The 25286-nt window shown below is 41.9% G+C and overlaps 1 protein-coding gene across 1 annotated transcript in view; it reads right to left on the bottom strand.

The window, feature by feature from the left end:
- LOC134612066 (sodium-dependent serotonin transporter-like) overlaps positions 1-25286 on the bottom strand; it is a 57184-nt gene that overhangs the window by 5206 nt on the left and 26692 nt on the right. Inside the window, exons 4-9 of the mRNA XM_063456446.1 lie at positions 24556-24694; positions 23548-23682; positions 17701-17804; positions 16302-16429; positions 11015-11127; positions 3581-3712 (exon numbers count right to left, since the gene is read on the bottom strand). Coding sequence (XP_063312516.1) covers positions 3581-3712; positions 11015-11127; positions 16302-16429; positions 17701-17804; positions 23548-23682; positions 24556-24694 — 751 coding nt within the window. The remainder of the gene's footprint in view (positions 1-3580; positions 3713-11014; positions 11128-16301; positions 16430-17700; positions 17805-23547; positions 23683-24555; positions 24695-25286) is intronic.

The raw sequence follows: 25286 nt of genomic DNA, 5'->3' as shown, positions 1-25286 counted from the left end.
TTTTGTAGTCTGGTAGTGACTCTGAAAATAGAACATGTAATTTTGTTTCTTTAAATATAAGAACTCAAGTTGTCATGTAACCTTTTTAGAATGAAATGTCTGGGGTCGGGGCCTGACCAGTGGTGTATCTTGGTTTTGTGCTGCCCTAGGCAGGACAAAACTCAGACACCCCCCCCGCGCGCGCCACCCCCACCCAACCCTTCCCCCCTGCCCCGCCTTCTAAATACACACATATTCACTGACAGATACGCATACACTAGCTAACAGACAAACACAGTCAGACACACACAGTCGGACACACACACTAACAAACACACACAGTCGGACACACACACTAACAGACACACACAGTGAGACACACACACTAACAGACACACACAGTGAGACACACACACTAACAAACACACACAGTCGGACACACACACTAACAAACACACAGTCGGACACACACACTAACAGACACACACAGTGAGACACACACACTAACAGACACACACAGTGAGACACACACTAACAAACACACACAGTCGGACACACACACTAACAAACACACACAGTCGGACACACACACTAACAGACACACACAGTGAGACACACTAACAAACACACACAGTCGGACACACACACACTAACAAACACACACAGTCGGACACACACACTAACAAACACACACAGTCGGACACACACACTAACAGACACACACAGTGAGACACACACACTAACAAACACACAGTCAGACACACACACACTAACAAACACACACAGTCGGACACACACACACTAACAAACACACACAGTCGGACACACACACTAACAGACACACACAGTCGGGGACACACACACTAACAGACACACACAGTGAGACACACACACTAACAAACACACACAGTCGGACACACACGCTAACAGACACACACAGTGGGACACACACACTAACAGACACACACAGTGAGACACACACACTAACAAACACACAGTCGGACACACACACTAACAAACACACACAGTCGGACACACACACACTAACAAACACACACAGTCGGACACACACACTAACAGACACACACAGTGAGACACACACACTAACAGACACACACAGTGAGACACACACACTAACAAACACACACAGTCGGACACACACTAACAAACACACACAGTCGGACACACACACACACTAACAGACACACGCAGTCGGACACACACACACTAACACACACACCAGTCAGACACACACACTAATAGACACACACACACACTAACACACACAGTCACAGACACACACTAACAGACACACTAACACACACACACACACACTAACAGACACACACACTCACATTAACACTTTTTTTTTTTTTTTTTACTCCCCCCCCCCCCAGCCTCCTTACCTTTGGGAATGCTGGGGGGGTTCTCCCATTCCCTGGTGGTCCAGTGGCTGCAGGGCGCAGAGTGAGGCTGGGAGGCGGAGCCGGAATATGACGTCATATTCCGGCTCCCAGTCTCACTCTGCGGGCGGCGCGCGAGGGAGCTGAGCAGAGAGCTCAGGGGAAGAGCTCCCTCGCCGGCCGCCCGCCCGCCCAGCAACCAGCCCAGCATGTCTGTTAGCCGCAAGGCTAACAAGACATTTGCCTTGGGCATTTGGGGGCGGCGTTTTTTGCCGCCCCCTGGAAAATGCCGCCCAAGGCAAATGCCTTGTTTGCCTCGCGGCTAATACGCCCCTGGGCCTGACCGTGATGCTTTCCGGTCGCATGCGGGAGAGGCTCCTGCAAAATGTGAGCTTTTTGACTGTAATTCCGGGTTCACGCTTACCATGTGGGCCGAGAAGCTTACCGATGAGCACGGGCAGCTGTTGGTGCTACTGCAGCTCCAAGACCGCGTGTTTTGAGGTCCTGAAGTGGGCAAAACAAGACTTTGCTGTCTGCGTACAATTTGGGTAACGAGTGGGACAGGCGCCGCCGTCCTGTTCGTGTACAATGGCTGCCATACAGCCGGAAAAGGCCCCGCTTCCCCCACTGGAGGGATCCAATGCTACGCAGTCCTCCACACTAGCTTACCCAACACCTGGATTCCAAAATGGCGGCACCACGGCCTACACTGAGCAAGAACACAGCAGAGATATCACTGACACCTGCTGACCACAGCTCCCATTAAGGAACTCTAAGCATGCTAATAGTCAGCAGTTACTTTTGGCTGCCCCGGCCTTAATACCGGAGGATGAAGCTTGGTCCCCACGGTTGCCTTCCTGGGCTTCAAGCACCCAGAGGATACACCTCGAACCACAGCCCCATACCTGGATAAAACAGGATCCCCCGTTGTTGGCCCCTAGTAGAACCAGAACAGAGGGTGCAGGTTGCGTGCTCTTGCAACGTCTTGGGCTGGCGGAGTGGCACCTTCCAGACTTACCCTCACGCTGTGATTTAGCTACCACTACACTCCGATTCTGTATTCACTGCGTGAGTGGCCTTGCAAGGCTTCAGTGGACTCCATCAACTGCACAAGCATACTCAGCCAATGCATGTTTTACTTTATTTTTCATTCACTTTTAGTTTATCTCCTATTGTTAGGCGAAGGTTACCATATTTTTGAGCCTTCATTCTCATATTAACACTCAGCATGTCTTGAATCTAAAATGTACCTGAACACCCTATATATATACTTATTATTATTATTAATATTATGATGATATTTATAGAACGCCGTCAAATTCCGCAGCGCTTTTCAATGGGTGGACGAACAGACATGTAGTTGTAACCAGACAAGTTGGACACACAGGAACAGAGGGGTTGAGGGCCCTGCTTAATGAGCTTACATGCTAGAGGGAGTGGGGTAAAATGACACAAAAGGTAAGGATAGTATTAGACTAGTTACAGTTGCAGAAGAGAAATCAGTTGGGAGCAAATAGCCAAACCTGCATGGTCTGATGGCTAGCATCATCTACTGTCTTCTTTTTATTCTTAAAATAGTGCTTTTACTCTGCAGGCCATGTTTATTACTTCTACTATTTGTTATTACTACGCTTGTATAAGCTGTCATGGCGAAACAAGCGTATATGTTCCACATTGCACACAAAAATAAAGAATGTCAAAAGAATTAAATGTCTGTTTTTGAAGGATCAATTATTATTGTTGATTAAGTATACCACATTATTTTTCTAATTAATAATACTTATGCATGCACACCAGAACCTGTAAGAAAATGAATAGGTGATGCATTTGTTTTCCTGGCACTGTAGTTTCCATTTAAGGGAGTCAGCAGCCATCCAGGTGGAAATAGCAGAGAGGCAATCAGAGACACGAGTCAAGAGGGGTGTCATCCGCGTAGAAATGATATTGGAAGTCAAAGGAGCTAATGAGTTTACCAAGGGAGGCAGTACAGATTGAGATCTCCAAGTAACTCTCCTCCAACTTGAGCACTTTTCATGAAACTTACTATAAAGTACCTGTGTGTGGAGGAGTGGGGTACCCACCAAAGTCTGGCCATGGCTACATACAAAAAACAGCAATAGTTTACCACCATATTTCACATACAGTGATGTATACATGCTCAATAAACCTATATACCAAAATGTTTTTTCTGGCCTTACCTGAGTGAGTGTGCTGAGAGAGCCAGTGAAGCAGACAATGACCAACCCAAGAACAAAGAGTTCTCTCCTATTAGATAGAATGTGGGGGTATTCATCCATAATGGCTGTGATTACTGCTTCAAGACCTCCAAACTGAGTAAATAAGATGCACTATGTGATATATTCGGTTACAAACGTTTTTCACTTGTCAACAAAAGTCAGAATTATTATTCTGATAATAACTGTTGTAGATATTTCATGTGTCCCCACTTTTTAATTTACCAAAGGCATTTATCAGAGTTCTCAAACTTGGCAGGTTTATGAACTAGCTAAGAATTGTACTACCTCTGCTGTTTGTTAAAAAAAACTCTTGCCTTTCTCTATTCCTTTGTTCCTTTCTGATACTTCATTCACTATTCTTTCTCTTTTCCTATATGTTGCCTCCATCATTTTAATAATCCGTTAGTATGCTACCTTGTGATAATATTTTGAAATTATTATCATCTAGAATAAGCAAAGAAAGGGGTGAACTGCGCTTATCAAAAATGTATATACATTAATCATAAGGTCCCTTCTGGCATGCCATATCTTGACAGAGAAAAATAGAAACAAAGAAGGGACAGATAATCGTGTAATATGTTAACAATAAGTATATAGTGATAATAAATTAAGCCAATGGAACACTCACACTTTAGAGAGCTGAACCAGCTCTATTATAGTTGGCTTAGACGATGTTGGTCCAGTTCCTAATATCCTTAGGTGGAGATTGTTCCATCTAATGCTCCCTAACACTAGAGCAGGTCCTTGCTCTAGTATATTTAAGTAACATACCACTTGCATATTTTCTGTTTATTGTTTACATACTGCACCATTAGAAGTTTCTGTTTCTGTTTCTGTCAGGATCGGGACAGGGATCCAACACGCAGAGTACAAACAGGTGGTAGGTACGTATACCGGACCTTAGAATGGCCGGACTTAACGTAAGGAGTAAGTAGAGAATAGTCTAGGAACAAGCCGAGGTCGAGGGAACGAGAGGACAGGTAAGCGAGAGACAAGCAGAGTCAAAGGGTAACAGAGATAAACAGGGTAGTACAAACAAGCCGGGTCAGAACCAAAGAGACAACTAGAATACAATAGCGCTGAGTGACTAGACAGGCTAGAACCACGACAGGGCAATGAGCAGATGCCGAAAGCCTCATTTTATACCTGATTCTAGAGGGTAATCACGCCTCCGACGAGTCCTGATTAGTGCTCGGGACTTGACTGACAGGTCGACCCGGGTTGGCGTCATGACGTTGACTACTGAGCGTCGCGTCATATAAGGAAGTGGATCCCTCGCGGTCGGCCTGTAAATGGCCGAGAGGACCGCGAGGAACGGAAGAAACAACCCCTCTGGGAGGATAAACGTCTAAGTCTCTCACCTCCTCTGAGGTAGAGACTACAGGTACCCTGACAGTACCCCCCCTTTCAGAAACGCCCACCGGGCGGAAGGAACCGGGACGAGATGGAAAACGGGAGTGAAAAGCCCTGCGGAGGCGAGGAGCATGTACATCCTCCAGAGGTACCCAAGTCCTCTCCTCAGGACCATATCCCTTCCAGTCAATAAGATATTGTAACTTCCCCCGGGAGATTCGAGAATCGATGATGGAGTTGATTTCATACTCCTCCTGACCCTCAACCTGAACAGAGCGAGGAGAGGATATAGTGGAGGAAAATCTGTTACAGACTAACGGTTTCAGTAAGGAAACATGAAAGGAGTTAGGAATGCGTAAGGCAGCTGGAAGAGCTAGGCGATACGCAACTGGGTTAATTCGAGTCAGAACCCTGTAAGGGCCAATGTAACGAGGAGCGAATTTCATAGAAGGAACCTTTAAACGAATGTTTCTTGTACTCAACCATACCCTATCACCAGGAACAAAAACCGGAGCCGCCCTTCTGTGCTTATCAGCGTGTTTCTTGAACAACATGGAATTATGTAGGAGAATTTGTCGAGTCTGATCCCACAACTTCCTCAAATTGGCAACATGAACATCAACCGACGGTACTCCTTGGGAAGGAGAAACCGGGGGAAGAATGGAAGGATGAAAGCCATAATTCATGAAGAAGGGGCTGGAACGAGTAGAATCACAAACGAGATTATTGTGTGCAAACTCCGCCCAAGGAATCAAACCGACCCAATCGTCCTGGTGTTCCGAAACAAAACAACACAAATATTGTTCAATCTTTTGATTGGTACGTTCAGCAGCTCCGTTAGACTGAGGGTGATAGGCAGAAGAAAAATTCAATTTGATGCCAAGTTGAGAACAGAAAGATCTCCAAAAACGTGAAACAAATTGGGAGCCTCTATCGGAAACAATTTCGGAAGGTATCCCATGTAAGCGAAAAATCTCTCTCGCGAATATCTCCGCCAATTCAGGAGAAGTCGGGAGTTTAGTTAAGGGCACGAAATGAGCCATCTTAGTAAACCTATCAACCACCGTGAGGATCACAGTCTGTTTTTTAGAAACAGGCAAATCTACAATGAAGTCCATAGCCAAACAGGACCATGGTCTCTCTGGAATGTTCAAGGGATGTAACAAACCACATGGAAGCGTATGAGGTTGCTTAGTCTTCATACAGACCTCACATGCTCCGATTAAATCCCTAATATCCTTCCGTAAAGAAGGCCACCAGAAATCTTTAGAGATCAAGGAACATGTCTTGCGAATACCTGGATGCCCAGCCGCCTTACTGTTGTGAAAACACTGTAAGAGTTCCAGTTGGAGTTCAGGCGGAACGAAATGCCTTGCCCCAGGAGTCTGTCTAGGCGCCAGATGTTGCAACTTCATGATCTGACCAAGCAACGGAGAGTGAATCTTAAGACTCGTGTTGGCGATAATATTGCCCCTGGGTACTATAGAAGACAAAACCGGCTCAGATATCGCAGAAGGTTCATATTGGCGAGACAAAGCATCGGCTTTAGAATTCTTAGAACCAGGTCTATAAGTGAGCACGTAATTGAAATGCGTGAGGAATAAAGACCAACGAGCTTGCCTGGAGGACAAGCGCTTGGCCTCCCCAATATAGGACAAGTTCTTGTGGTCTGTCAAAATAGTAACAGGATGTAAGGTGCCCTCCAATAAATGTCTCCACTCCTTTAAAGCCATGATAACTGCTAGTAGTTCCCTGTCGCCAATGTCATATCTGCTCTCAGGACCTGATAGTTTCTTGGAAAAAAAAACACATGGATGTAAGGGCTTATCCACACCTAACCTTTGGGACAGGATAGCACCTATACCTGTCTCTGAGGCGTCTACCTCGAGTAGGAAAGGCAGAGTCATATCAGGGTGAACTAAAATTGGTGCAGAAGCAAACAGTTCCTTGAGAGTTTTGAAGGCAAGAAGAGCTTCAGTAGACCAGTTCTTAGTGTCAGCCCCCTGTCTGGTCATATTGGTAATAGGAGCTATAATTGAAGAGTAACCCTTAATGAAGCGCCTATAATAGTTGGAGAATCCAATAAACCTCTGAATGGCCTTGAGGCCCCTGGGTAAAGGCCAATCCAAAATGGACTGGAGCTTATCCGGGTCCATCTTAAACCCTTCCCCAGAAATCACATAACCAAGAAAGTTTATCTGGGATTGGTCAAAGCTGCATTTCTCCAATTTGCAATACAGGCCATGTTGAAGAAGCTTGCGCAATACCCTTCTGACTTGTCTGTGGTGAGTCTCAATCTCTCTAGAGTGTATAAGTATATCATCCAGATATACAATAACGCAGTCATGTTGGAATTCCCTAAGAACTTCATTGATCAGGTCCTGAAATACTGCCGGTGCATTACAGAGACCAAAAGGCATTACTGTGTATTCATAGTGCCCATAACGGGTATTGAACGCCGTCATCCACTTGTGTCCCTGCTGAATTCTCACCAAGTTATACGCTCCTCTGAGATCTAACTTGGTGAAAATCTTGGAGCCTTTTAGACGATCAAAGAGCTCGGTAATCAAAGGAATTGGGCAGGCATTTCTAATGGTTATTTTGTTCAAACCTCGATAATCAATGCAAGGTCTTAGTGTACCATCCTTCTTCTTAACAAAAAAAAACCCAGCCCCGGCAGGGGAGGAGGATCTCCTAATGAATCCTTTTTCAAGGTTCTCACGAATATACTCCTCTAAGACTAAGTTCTCTTTAGTAGACAAAGGATATACATTACCCCTGGGAGGCATAGTACCAGGTAGTAGATTCATCTTACAATCAAAAGACCTGTGTGGAGGTAAAGTATCAGCATTCTTTTTGTCAAATACTGCCTTTAAATCCAGGTACAGAGGCGGTATTTGTACCTCTGTAGAGTAGGTAGAATTAATCGGTGTGTTAACTGCGCAAAGCGGTGACACTGTCCGTAAGCACCTGTCCTGACAACCCTGACCCCATGAGACTATCTCCCCTAATTCCCAATCAATAATAGGGTTATGTCTTTTTAACCAAGGATACCCCAGGACTATGGGAACAGATGGAGACGAAATAAGCAATAAAGATATGTCTTCCTCGTGTAAGATACCAACAGTTAATTTAACGGGTATGGTTTCACGAAAAATCACAGGCTCAACTAAAGGTCTACCATCTATGGCCTCAACGGCCAAGGGTGTCTCCCTTAACTGGGATGGGATAGTGTGTTTAGTAACAAAAACTTGGTCGATAAAGTTCTCAGCAGCTCCGGAATCTATCAATGCCATAGTTTCTAGTACTCCCTTCTCCCAAGTTAAAGAAACGGGTAGCAGAAGCCTGTGATCTTTATAATTATGATTAGAGGACAAAATAGAAACACCCAAGGCCTGTCCTCTAGAGAAACTTAGGTGCGAGCGTTTCCCGAGCGACTAGGACAATTTAGGCGTAAATGACCTCTGACTCCACAGTACATACACAACCCCTCCCTTCTCCTGTACTGTCTCTCCTCTTCTGAGAGGCGAGTATTGCCTATCTGCATAGGTTCTGGAAGAAGTGAGGTTGTGGATTCAGAACTTTGAAATGAAGGAGCTAGTCTAAAGGAAGGTCTACGGTTTCTCTCTCGAGTGTTCTGCCTCTCTCTTAAACGTTCATCAATGCGAGAAATAAAAGAAATTAAATCCTCCAAATTTTCAGGAAGCTCTCTAGTAGCAACCTCGTCAAGGATTATGTCTGATAACCCGTTTAAAAATACATCTATATAAGCCTGTTCATTCCACTTAACTTCTGCCGCCAAGGACCTGAACTCTAGTGCATAATCCACAAGTGTTCGGTTTTCTTGTCTAAGGCGCAACAGTAATCTAGCTGCATTGACCTTTCTACCTGGAGGGTCAAAAGTTCTTCTGAAAGCAGCTACAAAGGCATTATAATTGTATACTAACGGATTATCATTTTCCCACAATGGATTGGCCCATCTCAAAGCTTTCTCGACAAGTAATGTGATAATAAATCCAACCTTCGCCCTATCTGTAGGATAGGAGCGGGGTTGTAATTCGAAATGGATACCTATTTGGTTTAACCCCTTAAGGACACATGACATGTGTGACACGTCATGATTCCCTTTTATTCCAGAAGTTTGGTCCTTAAGGGGTTAAGGGGTTAAGAAACCACGACACTTCTCTGGAGAACCACCATAACGTACAGGTGGAGTGATACGGGAAGAAGCACCTACAGTGGCAACCTCTAGACCTGAACTCACAGGAGAGATAGAAGTATTACGCATCTCCTCTGGTTGATTACTAGAACGAGATAGTAACGCCTGTAGTGCTAGAGCCATCTGGTCCATTCTGTGATCCATGGCGTCGAACCTAGAGTCAGAAGGACCAACCTGAGTGTTTGTACCTGCAGGATCCATTGGCCCTGTCGTAATGTCAGGATCGGGACAGGGATCCAACACGCAGAGTACAAACAGGTGGTAGGTACGTATACCGGACCTTAGAATGGCCGGACTTAACGTAAGGAGTAAGTAGAGAATAGTCTAGGAACAAGCCGAGGTCGAGGGAACGAGAGGACAGGTAAGCGAGAGACAAGCCGAGTCAAAGGGTAACAGAGATAAACAGGGTAGTACAAACAAGCCGGGTCAGAACCAAAGAGACAACTAGAATACAATAGCGCTGAGTGACTAGACAGGCTAGAACCACGACAGGGCAATGAGCAGATGCCGAAAGCCTTATTTTATACCTGATTCTAGAGGGTAATCACGCCTCCGACGAGTCCTGATTAGTGCTCGGGACTTGACTGACAGGTCGACCCGGGTTGGCGTCATGACGTCGACTACTGAGCGTCGCGTCATATAAGGAAGTGGATCCCTCGCGGTCGGCCTGTAAATGGCCGAGAGGACCGCGAGGAACGGAAGAAACAACCCCTCTGGGAGGATAAACGTCTAAGTCTCTCACCTCCTCTGAGGTAGAGACTACAGGTACCCTGACAGTTTCTTTTCTACATGTATTAATTCGATTAATCTGCAGTCAAGCTCATAGATCTTCAGCACCATATCCACAGACGGAAATTATACCATTCAAGCTAACTATAATAGAGCTGATTCAGCTCTCTAAAATGTGAGTGTTCCATTGGCTTAATTTCTCATCACTATACACTTATTGTTGACATATTACCTGATTATCTGTCCCTTTTCTGTTTCTATTTTCTCTGTCAAGAAACGAAACTCCAGAAGAGACCTTACGATCGATGTATGTACATTTTTGATAAGCGCAGTTCACCCCTTTCTTTGTTTCTTGTTTTATGTTCACAAGGTTCTGGGAACTCCTTGTAAGTGAATTGCAGCTACCTTTCTATCATAGTAAGCGCCTATTATTTTGATATATTTTTAGGCAATTAATATCTATGTTCACATAATTGCATCTCCAAAATATTAAACACCAACAATTTATTGTTCATCAAACATTGGGGAGCATATATGTATCTAGGTGAGCTCATCCAACAAATTATATCTAAATAAAGAAAGAGGTGATAATGGTAATGTTAAAGTGGGACTTTCGCACTAGTAATGTGGAGAGTGAAGGGCTGGGCTGCTGTTACCAGGGGTATTATCATGTTCTGTCAACGATTTGAAAATGGTTGACACCACAAACAGGCATGGTGCTAGGGGCAATTTGGCACCATAAACACTAAATATGGTTGAACTAGTGATGGTGTTTAGAGTGACCAGCTAGATATTGCTGGGCTTTTACTTTTAAATTACAGCAACACATGTCATAGATATTTTTTCAACTTATTTTGTAAAATTATATGGTGTAATTTCCAGTTTAAAATCTGTCACACAACTAAAGTTCTGAATATCAAACAAAAAAACAAAACAAAACAAAATCAACTCATGAAGATCATTAACTTGTGCAAAATAGGTAAATGTTGGCATATATTAAATATATATAGTACTATATGTTGCATATTTATACTATTTGTTCTTTCAGTGTCTTTTGTGTATAATTCTGCTACATTGTACAAAGTCATACATACTGTGCTATCGAGACCAAGGGTAATCATCATCAGGAAAAATATAATGGCAAAAAATGTAGATCCCACCATGTTTGCTATGGCCTCTGGGTAGGTGATGAAGAGCAAGCTGGGGCCTATTCAAACAAGTAATCATATGGTTATGAGCAGTTCTAAAAGACAAATATACTGTTGATATTGGCATCTTTATGTAATGGTGATTCATTTTCCTATTTCCAAAGAAAATGGATAGCCCAACTTTGGGTATATGCAATAAAATGAGATGTGGTAAATTGAAAGTTGTATTGGAAACATGATGAATTGGAAAAAAATATCCAGCTCTTCAAGGTTTACAGTTTAGCTATTTTAGCCTTAATATTTAAATACACGTCGTGTATGTGTAAATGTGTGTGTGTGTGTGTGTGTGTGTATGTGTATATATATATACTTAGATCATATATATATAATATATATGATCTAAGTATATTTTATTTGTAACTGTAATTTTTTTAATTTATTTTTTGAACTAATATTTTTTTTTTTTTACAGGACAGGGGTCAGAGACAGTGTCAGCCAGTGATTTCACATCACTGGCTGACACACAGGATCAGTGATCACAGTGACTGCCTGCAGGGCCGGACTGGCCTACCGGGATACCGGGATATTTCCCGGTAGGCCGCCTGCCCTGGGGCCGCTTTCAGCGTGGCTGCACCTATCCACAAGCCAGGAAAAAAAAATCTGTTTTGGTTCATCCTGTCGCAGCCGCACAGCGAGCCACGGCCAATGCTCCAGCGGCCGAGGCCCGCCGGATGTGAACAGCATCAACATGAGCCGGATGTGAGTAGCAAATGCGCGGCGGCCGGTGTTCTGACAGAACACCTGCTACAGAGCGCAGCGTAGCGGTGGCATCTTGCCAGATCTGCAGAACGCTCTGCAAGACAGAGCTGAGCCCAGACAAGACTGCCCTATGACTGTCTGCATGATCTGCAAGTACAGTACAGGTAGGGGTATTGGCACTTTGTAAGTACCCTTGTCTTCACTCCTTTATCCTGTTTTTTTATTTATTTTTTATTTAATAACGCTTCTGTTTAAGATATATAGTCTACTAAATAGTTGTCTAGAGTGTTATGGACAACCACTCGTGAGACAAGCTGCATGGCATTCTAAATATAAAATTAAATGGACATATATATTTATGGACACTAGCAATAAGTAATTTAGTTATTGTATCTTAGCCCCTATTAACCCACTACACCCCCTGCCATTTTACCCTGTGATAACCCACTACACCCCCTGCCATCTTAACCCCTATTAACCAACTACAGCCCCTGCCATTTTACCCTGTATTAACCCATTACACCCCCTGCCATCATACCCCTTATTAACCCACTACAGCCCCTATTAACCCACTACACCCCCTGCCATCTTACCCCATTTTAACCCACTACACCCCATGCCATCACACCCCTATTAGCCCTCTACACCCCCTGCCATCTTACCCCGTATTAATCCACTACCCCCTGCCATTATACCTCCTAGTAACCCACTACAGCTCCTATTAACCCATGACAACCCCTGCCATCATACCCCGTGTTAACCCTCTACACCCCCTGCCATCTTACCCCCTATTAACCCACTACACCCCCTGCCATCTTACCCCGTATTAATCCACTACCCCCCTGCCATTATACCTCCTAGTAACCCACTACAGCCCCTATTAACCCACTACACCTCCTGCCATCTTACCCACTATTAACCCACGACAACCCCTGCTATCATACCCCGTATTAACCCTCTACACCCCCTGCCATCTTACCCCCTATTAACCCACTACACCCCCTGCCATCATACCCCGTATTAACCCTCTACACCCCCTGCCATCTTACCCCCTACTAACTCACTACACCCCCTGCCATCATACCCCGTATTAACCCTCTACACCCCCTGCCATCTTACCCCCTATTAACCCACTACACCCCCTGCCATCATACCCCTATTAGCCCTCTACACTCCCTGCCATCTTACACACTATTAACCCACTAAACCCGTCATTTTACCCTGTATTAACCCACTCTGCCATCCTGCCCCCTATTGACACACTACATCTCCTGCACTTCCACACAAACACATTGCACACACTCTAAAACCCTTATACACACACTCATCATTCACATACACACAGTACACAAATGCTATACCCCCTAAACATACAATACACTATCCGCACTCACACACTCTATACCCTGTATAAATACACACTATACCCCCTGCACTTACACACTTCACCCTCTATAAATACACACTATACCCCCTGCACTCACACACTTCACCCTCTATAAATACACACTACACCCCCTGCACTCACACACTTCACCCTCTATAAATACACACTACACCCTCTATATCCCTCATTCACACCACACCCCCATGCATTCATACACACACAGACTACTCTATATACGTATATACACACAATTTACACACACCCTTTTGGACCCGCCTCTCACAGTGGGCTGCTCTGCCATTAACTGCCCGGGCTGAATTTTCGTTCCAGTCCGGCCCTGACTGCCTGTCACTGTGATCACCTCCTGCAGATTGGGTAATTGACCACAGGGGGGAGTGCCTGGGTGGTACAAGCACTCCCCCCTTCCAATCTGCAGGGGGATCACTGTGCCAGTTACATGTGTCAGCCAATAGGCTGACACATGTAACACTGATCGCAGTGACAGGCTGTCACTGCGATCAGAGTGCTTTGAGATCGCAGTGACAGCCTGTCACTGCGATCAGACTTCGCAGATCGCGGTCACTGACCCCAGGGGGACTGCCTGGGGGGCCAGGTAAGTCCCCCGACCGCGATCTGCAGAAGGGGAAAGCCGCCGGCCGCATGTGTCAGCCGATTTGAAATCGGCTGACACATGCTTAATACTGGTCGCAGTGACAGCCTGTCACTGCGATCAGAGACTGCAGATCGCGGTCACCGGCCACAGGGGGGGTTGCCTGGGGGGCCAGGCATCCCCCCCGACCGCGATCTGCAGCGGGCGATTAGCGCCGGCCACGTGGGCGGCCATTATGGCGAGGACGTAATATTACGCCCGCCGGCGTTTAGAGCCGGTTCCTGCAGGACGTAATATTACGTCCTCCGGACTTAAGGGGTTAATAAATATATATATATATATATATATATATATTAATATCAAATTACACGTAGACTGATACTGATTAAATATATATATAATTATTGTTATATATATATTTATATATAATATAAAAAAATATATATGTAAATACGTAAAAAAATAAAATTAAAAAAATATTTAAAAATAAATAATTAAAAAATATATAGATGTGTTATTTCGTTCTAACTGTATTGTGATATTAATATATATATTTATATCAAAATACACGTAGAACAAAATAATATATATATCATAATATATATATATCTATATACATAAATATATACGTATATATCACTATATATATACCTATATATAAATAAAAATATTAAAAAAAAATTATATATATATATATATATACACATATGTATATATATACATATATTAATTCTACACATATATTTATGTAATAATTTTACATAATTAGGTATCCTAATTAATTACAATTAGCGGGACCTGCCTGACAACCCATGCCGAAAGTATAGGGAATTTAATTTGCTAGCACTATATTTAACCCTATAACTTTCCAAGACACCATAAAACCTGTACATGGGGGGTACTGTTTTACTCGGGAGACTTTGCTGAACACAGATATTAGTGTTTCAAAACAGTAAAATGTATTACAACGATGATATCGCCAGTAAAAGTGACGTTTTCTGCATTTTTCACGCACAAACAGCACTTACACGGACGATATTATTGCTGCAATACTTTTTACTGTTTTGAAATACAAATATTTGTGTTGAGCGAAGTCTCCCGAGTACAACAGTACCCCACATGTACAGGTTTTATGGTGTTTTCAAAAGTTACAGCGTCAAATATAAGGCTTGTGTTTCATTTTTTTCACATTAAAATTCGCCAGGTTGCTTACGTTGCCTTTGTGACCCTATGGTAGCCCAAGAATGAAAATTACCCCTATGATGGCATACCATTTGCAATAGTAGACAACCCAAGGTATTGCAAATGGGGTTTGTCCAGACTTTTTTAGTAGCCACTTAGTCACAAACACTGGCCAAAATTGGCGTTTTTTGCATTTTTCACACACAAACAAATACTAACGCTAACTTTGGCCAGTGTTTGTGACCAAATGGCTACTAAAAAAGACTGGACATACCCCATTTGCAATACCTTGGGTTGTCTACTATTGCAAATGGTATGCCATTATGGGTGTAAATTAAATTCCTGGGCTACTATACAGTCTCAAAGGCAACGTAACCAATCTGGCGAATTTCAATTTCAAATGTAACGTGCTATATTTGACCCTGTAACTTCCCAAAACACCATAAAACCTGTACATAGGGGGTACTGTTTTACACGTGAGACATCGCTGAATACAAATATGTGTATTGTATTGCAGTAAAAGCAAACAGTATTTTGACATCCACAGTTAAAATGTCACATAGAACAAAAAAAAATTAAAAAATTCTTTTTTTCTCCCATTTTTTAATAAATTTTTTATATTAAATTATGTTCAATACCTAAATATTTGATGTTAAATGAAAGCCCTGTTTCCCCTGAATAAAATGATATATAATAAGGGGGGGTGCATTTAATATGAAAGAGGTTAATTACGGTTGGACAGACATATAGCGTAAATGCCAGGTTTTGTTTACGTTTTGTTCTGTTCACAACTTGTACATTTGGCTGCGGTGTTAAGGGGTTAAAGTGGTAAATTTTCCTTGTCCGTGTCAAGACTGAAACTGAGCATTTTTGTAGCCCATTTGAAACAGCTTTGGATTAAGAACAAAATACATTTCGCAATTTGCGCACAGACAAAAAAAAGGAAAGGACTTTTTCTACTTCTTTGACTTGTTTTTTTTTGTATTTAATAAAGTTTTAATAATTATATTAAACTAGTCCCATTTGCTATACACCTGTCTGGGGAATTATGGCTTGCTGGTCTCCGCTTGCAGAGTGAGTGCCACCTATTTTGGCACTAAAGTAGTCACACCTCAAGCTTGGGAAGTAGGCTCTATGCTCTGTGAGTTTACATTATATGATATACCTCTGTGCGTGCATATTTTTACTATATCTGAACCAATTGTATTTCCAAATGGTGAGCTGCATATCAAGATCAGAAAGGGTTGCTATCCATAACTCTTGCTTTAATTTGTAATGAGGACAGTTGTACATACCTTTATCTTTTGCAACATCTTCGACCTCCACATCCCGCATTTCGGCCATATAACCCAGTACTGTGAAAATCACAAAACCAGACAGAAAGCTGGTGACACAGTTCACCACACTGGTGATAATGGCATCTCTGAAAAGTACAAGATGAGTACAATTTTTGGAATTACGACATCCTAGTTATATCAGTCAAAGCATGGCCAAGTAAAAAGATGATCCACTTGAAGCAGCTCATACAATACAATTCCTACCATCCACAGCTTACAGAATTAATGCTGTCTCCTTTACATTCTACCTGTAATATTGACAAACCATTGAGAAATGCTAGCAAAAAAAAAAGCAAAATACTCACCACTTATGGCTAAGTATGACCTAAAAAGCAGGTAGATATTTTATGCTTTTTATTCACACTTTGTTTGACACAAGGATCATCTAAGTGATTAAACTAGGATTCAAAAAGTAAATACGGAAAACATTTAAGTTCCGTCAACAGATATTTTATGTGCATTATATAGAACTTTACAAATGCATATGGTGAAATGTTGATGTTTATAATTTTTGTTAAGCAGATGTTTTATTATAAAAACAGGCTTATGCAATATATGATCATATAATGTAACTAAATCCCCGTTATTTTTTGCCTAGGTGAGGTGTTTTTAAATAAAAACTATTACATTCTGTGAGATTTGAAATAATTGTTTAGTGAATAAGCGAGTGCGCTAGGTTGTGTATTTTGTTTGTTGTATATTTGGCCCCAGCGGTACGCTATAATGTATGCATGTTCAGGTGAGTGCAGCCCTACAAACATGTATTACTGACCCTTTAGGGTTAAAACCACCATCTAGCCACCCTGGTCCCCTCATGCCTCCCTAAATATATCTCTATGAGGAAAGTTCAGTGTCTGCATGCAGAGGGAGGAGATACTGCAAGTTTGGATGCATTTTAGGCAGCCATGACACAGGAAGGATCTCTAACAGCCATCTGAGGAGTGGCCAGTGAAGTTATCACTAGGCTGTAATGTAAACACTGCATTTACTCTGAAAAGACAGTGTTTACAGCAAAAAGCCTGAAGGTAATGATTCTACTCACCAGAACAAATTCAATAAGCTGTAGTTGTTCTGGTGACTATAGTGTCCCTTTAAAGCCAATATATCTCTGGAAAACTGCACAATGTCTTAACTAGATTGTACACCCCAACACGTTCTAATATAGAAGAGCATTATATGGTTAGTTTCCTATGTATACTTTACCCCTACACAGTACTGTGTACAAGTTTGCACTTTATAAGTAAAAGATAATATGTAGGTACTTGCATCGAAATCACTGGCACTATCAAATCTAGATTTGTTATTGTTGAATTTGACCATGGCAATCAGAAATTTACAACTGCAATGCAACACTTACCTATAACAGTTGTTGTCGAATGGGTTGTAACTTGCCAGTGCCAACAGAACTCCAAAGCCAGGACCGAGAGAGAAAAATATCTGCGCAGCAGCATCAACCCAGACCTGAAAAAAGGCAAGAAAAATCTCTAAAACAATCTAACTATCCTTTTGAAATCATATTTTGTGTCATTGACTTGTACAAGATTTAACTGTCCTGCAAAGGCCACACAACAGTTTTGTGCCATAATGTCATTTACTATGGGTATCTAGGCTGCATCAAAAGAAACCAGAGAAAAATCACTCTAATGGAAACCATGGTCAGACACCATTACCAATTCAGCACTTGGAGCTGTAGATTTACAGGTTCAAAAATGTTCGTTTTCTGGCACACATTGTATAACCCATATAGGGTTCTGGAGACATTAACACTAACCAAGAGAGCGTACTGGGTCTATCACCCTCGCCAGGGCCGGATTAACATAGGGGCTGATGGAGCTGCAGCTCCAGGCCCAGGCCCATGGAATTGGCCCATTGTAAAAAAAAAAAAAAAAAAAAAAAAATTTTTTTTTTTTTTTTTTTACAGACTACTCTTAGGTTTACCACCTGACTGGTATTTTAAGGCACAACTGGTATTGGAGGCTGCCTGGCCATGACGGTACTGCAGTAATACCGGCAATACAAATGCCGTATAAACGGCGATTACTCTGCAATACCAGCACCGGCCAGTAGGGGTCACTGTGTGTGGAGAGAGGCAGGGATAGGAAGTTACAGCATCTCCCTGCCTCTCTCTTCTCACTGATCCGTGAGAGTCCAGACAGCAGCTCCCAGCCTGCAGAGACAGACTACAGCTCAGGTATGTGAAGGATGGGGGAAAGGCAGCAGGGAGACATGTGGACACATTTCTCTCAGTGTCCCCATATCTCTCAGTGTCCCCATGACTCCCAGCCAGTGTCTGTGTCCCCATATCTCCCAGTGTCCCTATGTCTCCCAGCCAGTGTCTCAGTGTCCCCATGTCTTCCAGTGTCCCTGTGTCTCCCAACCAGTGTCTCAGTGTCCCCATGTCTCCCAGTGTCTGTGTCCCCATGTCTCTGTGTCCTTAGTGTCCCAATGTCTCCCAGTGTCCCCAAATGTCTCAGTGTCCCCATGTCTATGTCCACAAGTGCCCCATGTCTCCCAGTGTCCTCAAGTGTCTGTGTCCTCATGCCTCCCAGCCAGTGTCCCTAGTGTCTGTGTCCCTATGTCTTTCAGTGTCCCTAGTGTCTTAATTTCCCCAAATGTCTGTGTCACCATGGCTCCCAGTGTCCCCTAGTCTCCCAGTATCTGTGTCCCCATGTCTCTGTGTCCCCTTGTCTCTGTGTCCCCATGTCTCTCAGTGTCCCCTTGTCTCTCAGTGTCCCCATGTCTCTCAATGTCCCCATGTCTCCCAGTGTCCCCATGACTCCCAACCACTGTCCCCATGTCTCCCAGTGTCCCTATGTTTCCCAGCCAGTGTCCATAGTGTCTCAGTGTTCCCATGTCTCTCAGTGTCTGTGTCCCCATGTCTCTATGTCCTTAGTGTCCCCATGTCTCCCAGTGTCCCCAAATGTCTGTGTCCCCATGTCTATGTCCACAAGTGCCCCATGTCTCCCAGTGTCCCCATGTCTCTGTGTCCCCATGTCTCTCAATGTCCCCATGACTCCCAGCTAGTGTCTGTGTCCCCATGTCTCCCAGTGTCCCTATGTCTCCCAGCCAGTGTCCCAGTGTCCCCATGTCTCCCAGTGTCTGTGTCCCCATGTCTCTGTGTCTCTGTGTCCTTAGTGTCCCCAAATATCTCAATGTCATCATGCCTCCCAGTGTCCCCATGTCTGTATTCACAAGTGCCCCCATGTCTCTCAGTGTTCCCGGGTCTCTCATTGTCCCCATGTCTCTCAGTGTCCCCTAGTATCCTAGTGACACAGGACACACTAAGACATGGGGACACTGGGAGAAATGGGGACACAGACACTGGGAGACTAGGGGACTGGGCGACATGGGGACATTGGCACTGTGATACATAGGGACACTGATGCCAGGCTGGCCTTCCAATTCTTTGGACAGACATGCCCCCTTTCTGGGCATGTTTGCCCCTTTTGGCAGTTCTGGTCACGTGATTCGCGTCAGTGGTGCACCCTTTTACCCCGCCCATGGACACTGCTGTTATGGGGTATGGATTTACTTGAAAGATGAAAGCATTAATTAGATAAAGAGATTAGCATAGAGTATGTGTTTTCTTATAGCTGCATCCTTTGAGTTTCCCTCCAACACCAACTCCATCAGATACATGACTCTTGGGAGGTATGACTGTTTTAGTATTTTTGGTCGATAAGTTTCTGTAATTAGGCCCCATCATAATTGTCAGCACCAGGCCCACTGGGGTCTTAATCTGGCCCTGACCCTTGCCCAATGTACATCAGGTGGGTGAAAAATTGATTACATGGGCACCCCGATCCCAAGTTTCCTCATAGGAGACGCCGGGAAACATTCAACTTCTCCTCCATTCATTCTGAGGAGTTTGATTTTTGTGATGGGTCTTTTCTCCACGACTAACTTTTCTTTTCTAGCTGTGTTTATTTTATGGGCAACTTATTTTAACCAGAGAAATTAAAAATGAATCAATAAAGACATCATGTAGGTAGTAAAACCATTGTTTAGCAAGATTTACTGTTTTGTTTAGGTTTACCAACCCCATCCCATATACAAAAATATTGACTTAGTAACGACTGGGGTCTCAGTGACCGCATGCTTGTCCCAAACTCTTATACTTAGGACAATTCCCCTAAATTTCCCAAATACAATTGTTGATGCTATCCAAATTAGGTCTAACACATTTGTATAGATCTTTCCAAAGTGTGTAGGGATCTGCACTCACTCCCATCAGTCTGAGCCAGGGTGCTTAGCTGTACCATAACCAAAGACCAGGTTCCCATAGTATAGCAAAGGAAAGAGGTCCAGGCACTCCGTGGTTCAAAAATAGCCAATTTTAATGGAACCACAGCAACGTTTCGACCTTGTTGGTCTTCATCAAGCTTGATAAAGACAGAGAAGGTCGAAACATTGCTGTGGTTACATTAAAATTGCCTATATTTGAACCAAGCAGTGCCTGGACCTCTTTCCTTTGCTAACAAATTTGTATAGTCTGAGCAAAAGAGATGGATATCCAGAAATAGCCTGCAAAACTGCAATAAGGTCATTTAACAATTATTATTAGTATTTTGTATTTATATATCACCAGCATATTCTGTAATTCTGTACAATTAACAATACAAAAGGAACCAATACATGAAAATAGAGATACATTGCTTTTGTTTATACCCCCTAAATCCCTAGAGTGGATGGACAAGGAGGATAAAGCCGTAACAACTTGTCAAGTTTGCAAGTTACCTACGTCCCTAGCAATTTTAAAAAAATATATAGAATTGCTCTGTTATGGTTGCTACCATCACATTGTTTTGCTGTCTGCTGCTTCAGTAGTTTACATGGTGCTCAGAAGTCAGACTGTGAGTCACTATAGTCAATAATATTTTAGATATTTTCTAAGTAAAAATCATAACATGAGCTACCCTGGTTTAGCACCACTTAGATCAGAAATCCCTAAATGTCAAGAACTAATTAAGAATTGAAAGAGAAAGGCACAGACATGTGAATATTGTAAAGAGAGAATACTACTGAAAATAGACAGCATGGATTCTATAAGGTTCTAAAAGTGGAGCAATCTGCAAGAACATCTAATTGGTTTCTATGGTGACAACTAATGTTCTAGAACTTTGCCCCAAAATGACTCTTTTTGCTTTTTTTTACATAAACCGAAGATAATTAGAGAGATAGATCTCTATCTGTATGATTATTATTTAAGGTTTAAACTGTTATGCCATCTTAAATGAAGATTCCACATTACTGTGCTTTGTTTTTCTGAATACATTTTACATTTAATATAACTAAATTGATTTTGTTATATATTTTTTTATATATTGAGCTAATAATACTTTGAAAATGCAATCTCATGGCCATTTAAAACAGTTTAGTTGTATCAGCCATGCACTGGATCATACAAACCTACCCTGGCTGTTATTTAAAATTTTAATTTGAAAGAATAAGGCTGATTAAATTTCAAATGGTTAAAAGATTGCTTTTGTGTATTTACAAACAGGAAGTCTATTATAAATAATGATTTGCAATACAGAAGAGGCATCATTAATACAAACCCAGAGAAAATGAGATGGGTAATTTAATGAAACATTTACACTTCCAAAGGCTTGCTCTGCAAGTCCCTTTCTCTATATGGAGATAACAGCACAACCATCACTCCTTAGATGTCTGATTCGTTCTAGTTCCCAAACAGGACTTTGTCTGTGATGTTAAAGCAGCTGCTGGTGCAGATGTGAGGGTAGAATGGTATAGATTGTGTTTATGGTTTTATATAACCCCTGTCCAAGCTTCAAGAATCAGAACAATGAAAACATAAGAGTTAGCCAGTTTATAATGTATGGGTGTGATTTCAATAGTGATGGGGTCTTTAAAGTACATTTTCTGGAGTACCTATGAGCACTGATAGAAGTAGGCTTTAACAGAGAATTGTCTTTTCTAGAATTTCTAATAGTATGTTTAATGATCCTTATATTTAAAAAAATATGTATTTGTAAGGAGAAAATAAAATAAATGTAGAAATCCACATCCTTTCCCTGAAACTGTGTGCCTCTATTATAGCTCTCTGTCAATCATTATTATACGCTGTACCTTAACCTTAATGTAAAAAAAGTTGTTGTATCTTTGTAGCCCCCAGAAATTTTACAGATCTATGCAGGATGACACATAACATAGATTAATGGTAATTGTAAAAAAAAAAAAATGCATCTGGAGTTTGTTCATTAATTGGGAAATTACCCGACTTCCATATCAGCTATTTTTGCTTTTTTTTTTTTTATTTCAGCTAGTTAATCACTGTAAAGGCACAACTCAAAGGCATTTGTTTGGGCAGTAGCATTACGTGAAGATTAAAATACCACCGTGTGTTTCTACCAATCAATTTCAAATAGAAATGGGAAAAACAACAATAACTTAATTAATACAAGCCTTTCAAAATAAAGTTCTTCATTAGAAATAAAAATGACGTTTAAACATGTATGTCTTTTACAGTGTGTAATGTATTGTTCTTTGGAATACGATGTGCATTTGTGGAAAATAAAAGGAAGCAAAAATATGGTTCAAATCAAGTTTAAGCATCTGCAGAAGATGATGTCTGGTGGAAAATATAAATCTTTGTACATCAGAATATTTTCTCATGAAAATCTCATTATTATTTTCTAATTCTTTATTTATCATCAGGCAGTAACAGACAATCTCATTTTTAATGACAATTCTGCATGGCGTATTTCACTTGCCTTTATTTGAGGATCTCATTTGGGATTTCTTCACTCAGTGTACACAGTCACAACTGGTCCACTGACTTTAGAGGTTTTAAATCATCAATATTATTAACACATGCTGCATCACTACTGTGTTAATATCTCTAATCATTACTGAACATGTACTCTGCACTGTTATCACCACACAGTCCACACCAATCACCAGTGCTGTTCAATTCACACTTATGCGCAGCACAGTACATATATTCTTTTTTGAAGGTGTAGAAATCATCACTAGTCTAGATCATGTTAATCCCTTGCTATCCACTCCTCAGCCTTTTTGCTGGCTTTGAAGGATAAGCAGCAGTTCCATGAGAGATCACACTCAAAGAGGTACTGGGGGAGATATAAAACCTTGACAGGGTTCCATTGGCAAGTTTCACTATGAACAAACAGCATTTCATAGTAAATGTCTCTGTTAGTGAATGTCAAAATGAACCACTTACTGTAGTGTCTGTCAGCTTCTCCCAATTAGGTCTCAGGTAGAATAGGATCCCTCGCCATGCGCCTGGCAGGGTGGCACCTCTTATTAGCAATATGAAAAGGACAACATACGGTAGGGTTGCTGTAACCCACACAACCTACAAAATAAAATTAAAGAAACATTTAAATTAAGCTATGTTTCCGGGTAGACTATTTTGGCATAAAATGTGAACTTCTCTGGTGAATTCCCAACAATTCACACTTTATTGAATTACTCTGTCTGTCTTTTTTTATTACTCAAAACCTAGATAAACAGATCTTCTGCATAGCAGAAATGTAATTAAAAAAAAAAAAAAACAACTTCAGTATGTTCCTTATGTTACACCAATATTGCTTTTTGTGTAGCTCACAATATACGATATATAGTTCACAGGGCACAACAATAGCCAATTCATTTCACTGGTGTGAATTAGAAATTAGTTATAAAGAAAATGAATATTCAGTTTTTTAGAATAAATGCAACTGTCACTACTGGTAATTTTCTAGAACTAGGTTGCGAAGCACCAGTACTATTTCTTTTTCTACTTCTTTGTTCTCCTTTCTCTGTTCCCCCTATTTCCTCTTAATTCTGTCTCCTCTTCTTCCCCGGTTAAAATGTTTTCTAAGGGGCACCTTACCCTCTAATTCCTGCTTCTGTGCTCTATCTGAGATCTAAAATTATTAATTTTGCTATGGGTGTTATTTAAACCACTTTTGAAAGACTACTGTAAAAAATTTTTATTTAAAATAAATGTAAGGTCAACAAAAGTTCTGGACACTGCAGATAACAATTTACCAGTATAGACCAATTTTTTACAATATTGGCATTTTTTGCATTACATTAGTGTTGAGCAATACGCGACCCTTTAAACTATTTTTGTTCCCCTTCCATCTAAATGTGATTGGTGTAAGGTTGTCATCCAACAACAGCTGGTGTCATTGAGTTTGCTGGTATTTCACTATATTGGACTGCACTGTCTTTGGGCTGTTACCTTTCCAGATGTTTTGACCCCCTTCCACAGACTGAAGTAAACTATGGTAAAAATGATGAAGAGGCAGAGAAGCAGCTGCCAGCGCAAGCCTCCAACATCATCCAGGCCATCTGCCTCATGGATGCCCAGCACCTTTCTCCTGTGACAACAATAATACAACAAACACTGACAAGTATGCTAGTCAAATAGGCAAAAAACAAACAAACAATAAACATATCCATAAATTTATCTTTGGTCCAGCATAGAGGCCAAATTCTTCCTGCAGTCATATCCTCCTCTAGTGACATCATACCCGTCACTGTAGGGAGGAATGTCAGGGAGGACAGTCTGCGGGGAGAATTTAGGTCGCACAAAGGGTGGCCGTGCAGCCATTGGTCGTCTGTCACCAGTATGCTAGGTGTGCTGACGACAGGCTCCAAATATGCACAGATTTAACATAAGCCAGCCTAGAACTCTTGTTCTGGGCTGGCTAATGACGCTATTGGAGGTGGAGTTACAACTGTGGCAACAAAGGGCTTTAATGCTATATGTGTTTCAAACTGAAGTGGTCATGCTGTTTGGAATAACCCTTTAAAGAGACACACTAGCCCCCCTACACATTTACTAAGGGTACTATAAATAGTGAAATGTCAAAGAGGACAATTAGAAAAGTAGTCATTGTTGTATAACAAAAGAGTTCTTTGATAAAGATGATGGTTGCCTGGGTAGTTCAATATGTTAACCAGTTTGGG

Source organism: Pelobates fuscus, chromosome 5 (assembly GCF_036172605.1).
Source record: "Pelobates fuscus isolate aPelFus1 chromosome 5, aPelFus1.pri, whole genome shotgun sequence".
Classification (NCBI taxonomy): domain Eukaryota; kingdom Metazoa; phylum Chordata; class Amphibia; order Anura; family Pelobatidae; genus Pelobates; species Pelobates fuscus.
Note: the sequence above shows the minus strand (reverse complement) of the source record. Positions and strands in the feature narration are given on the sequence as shown.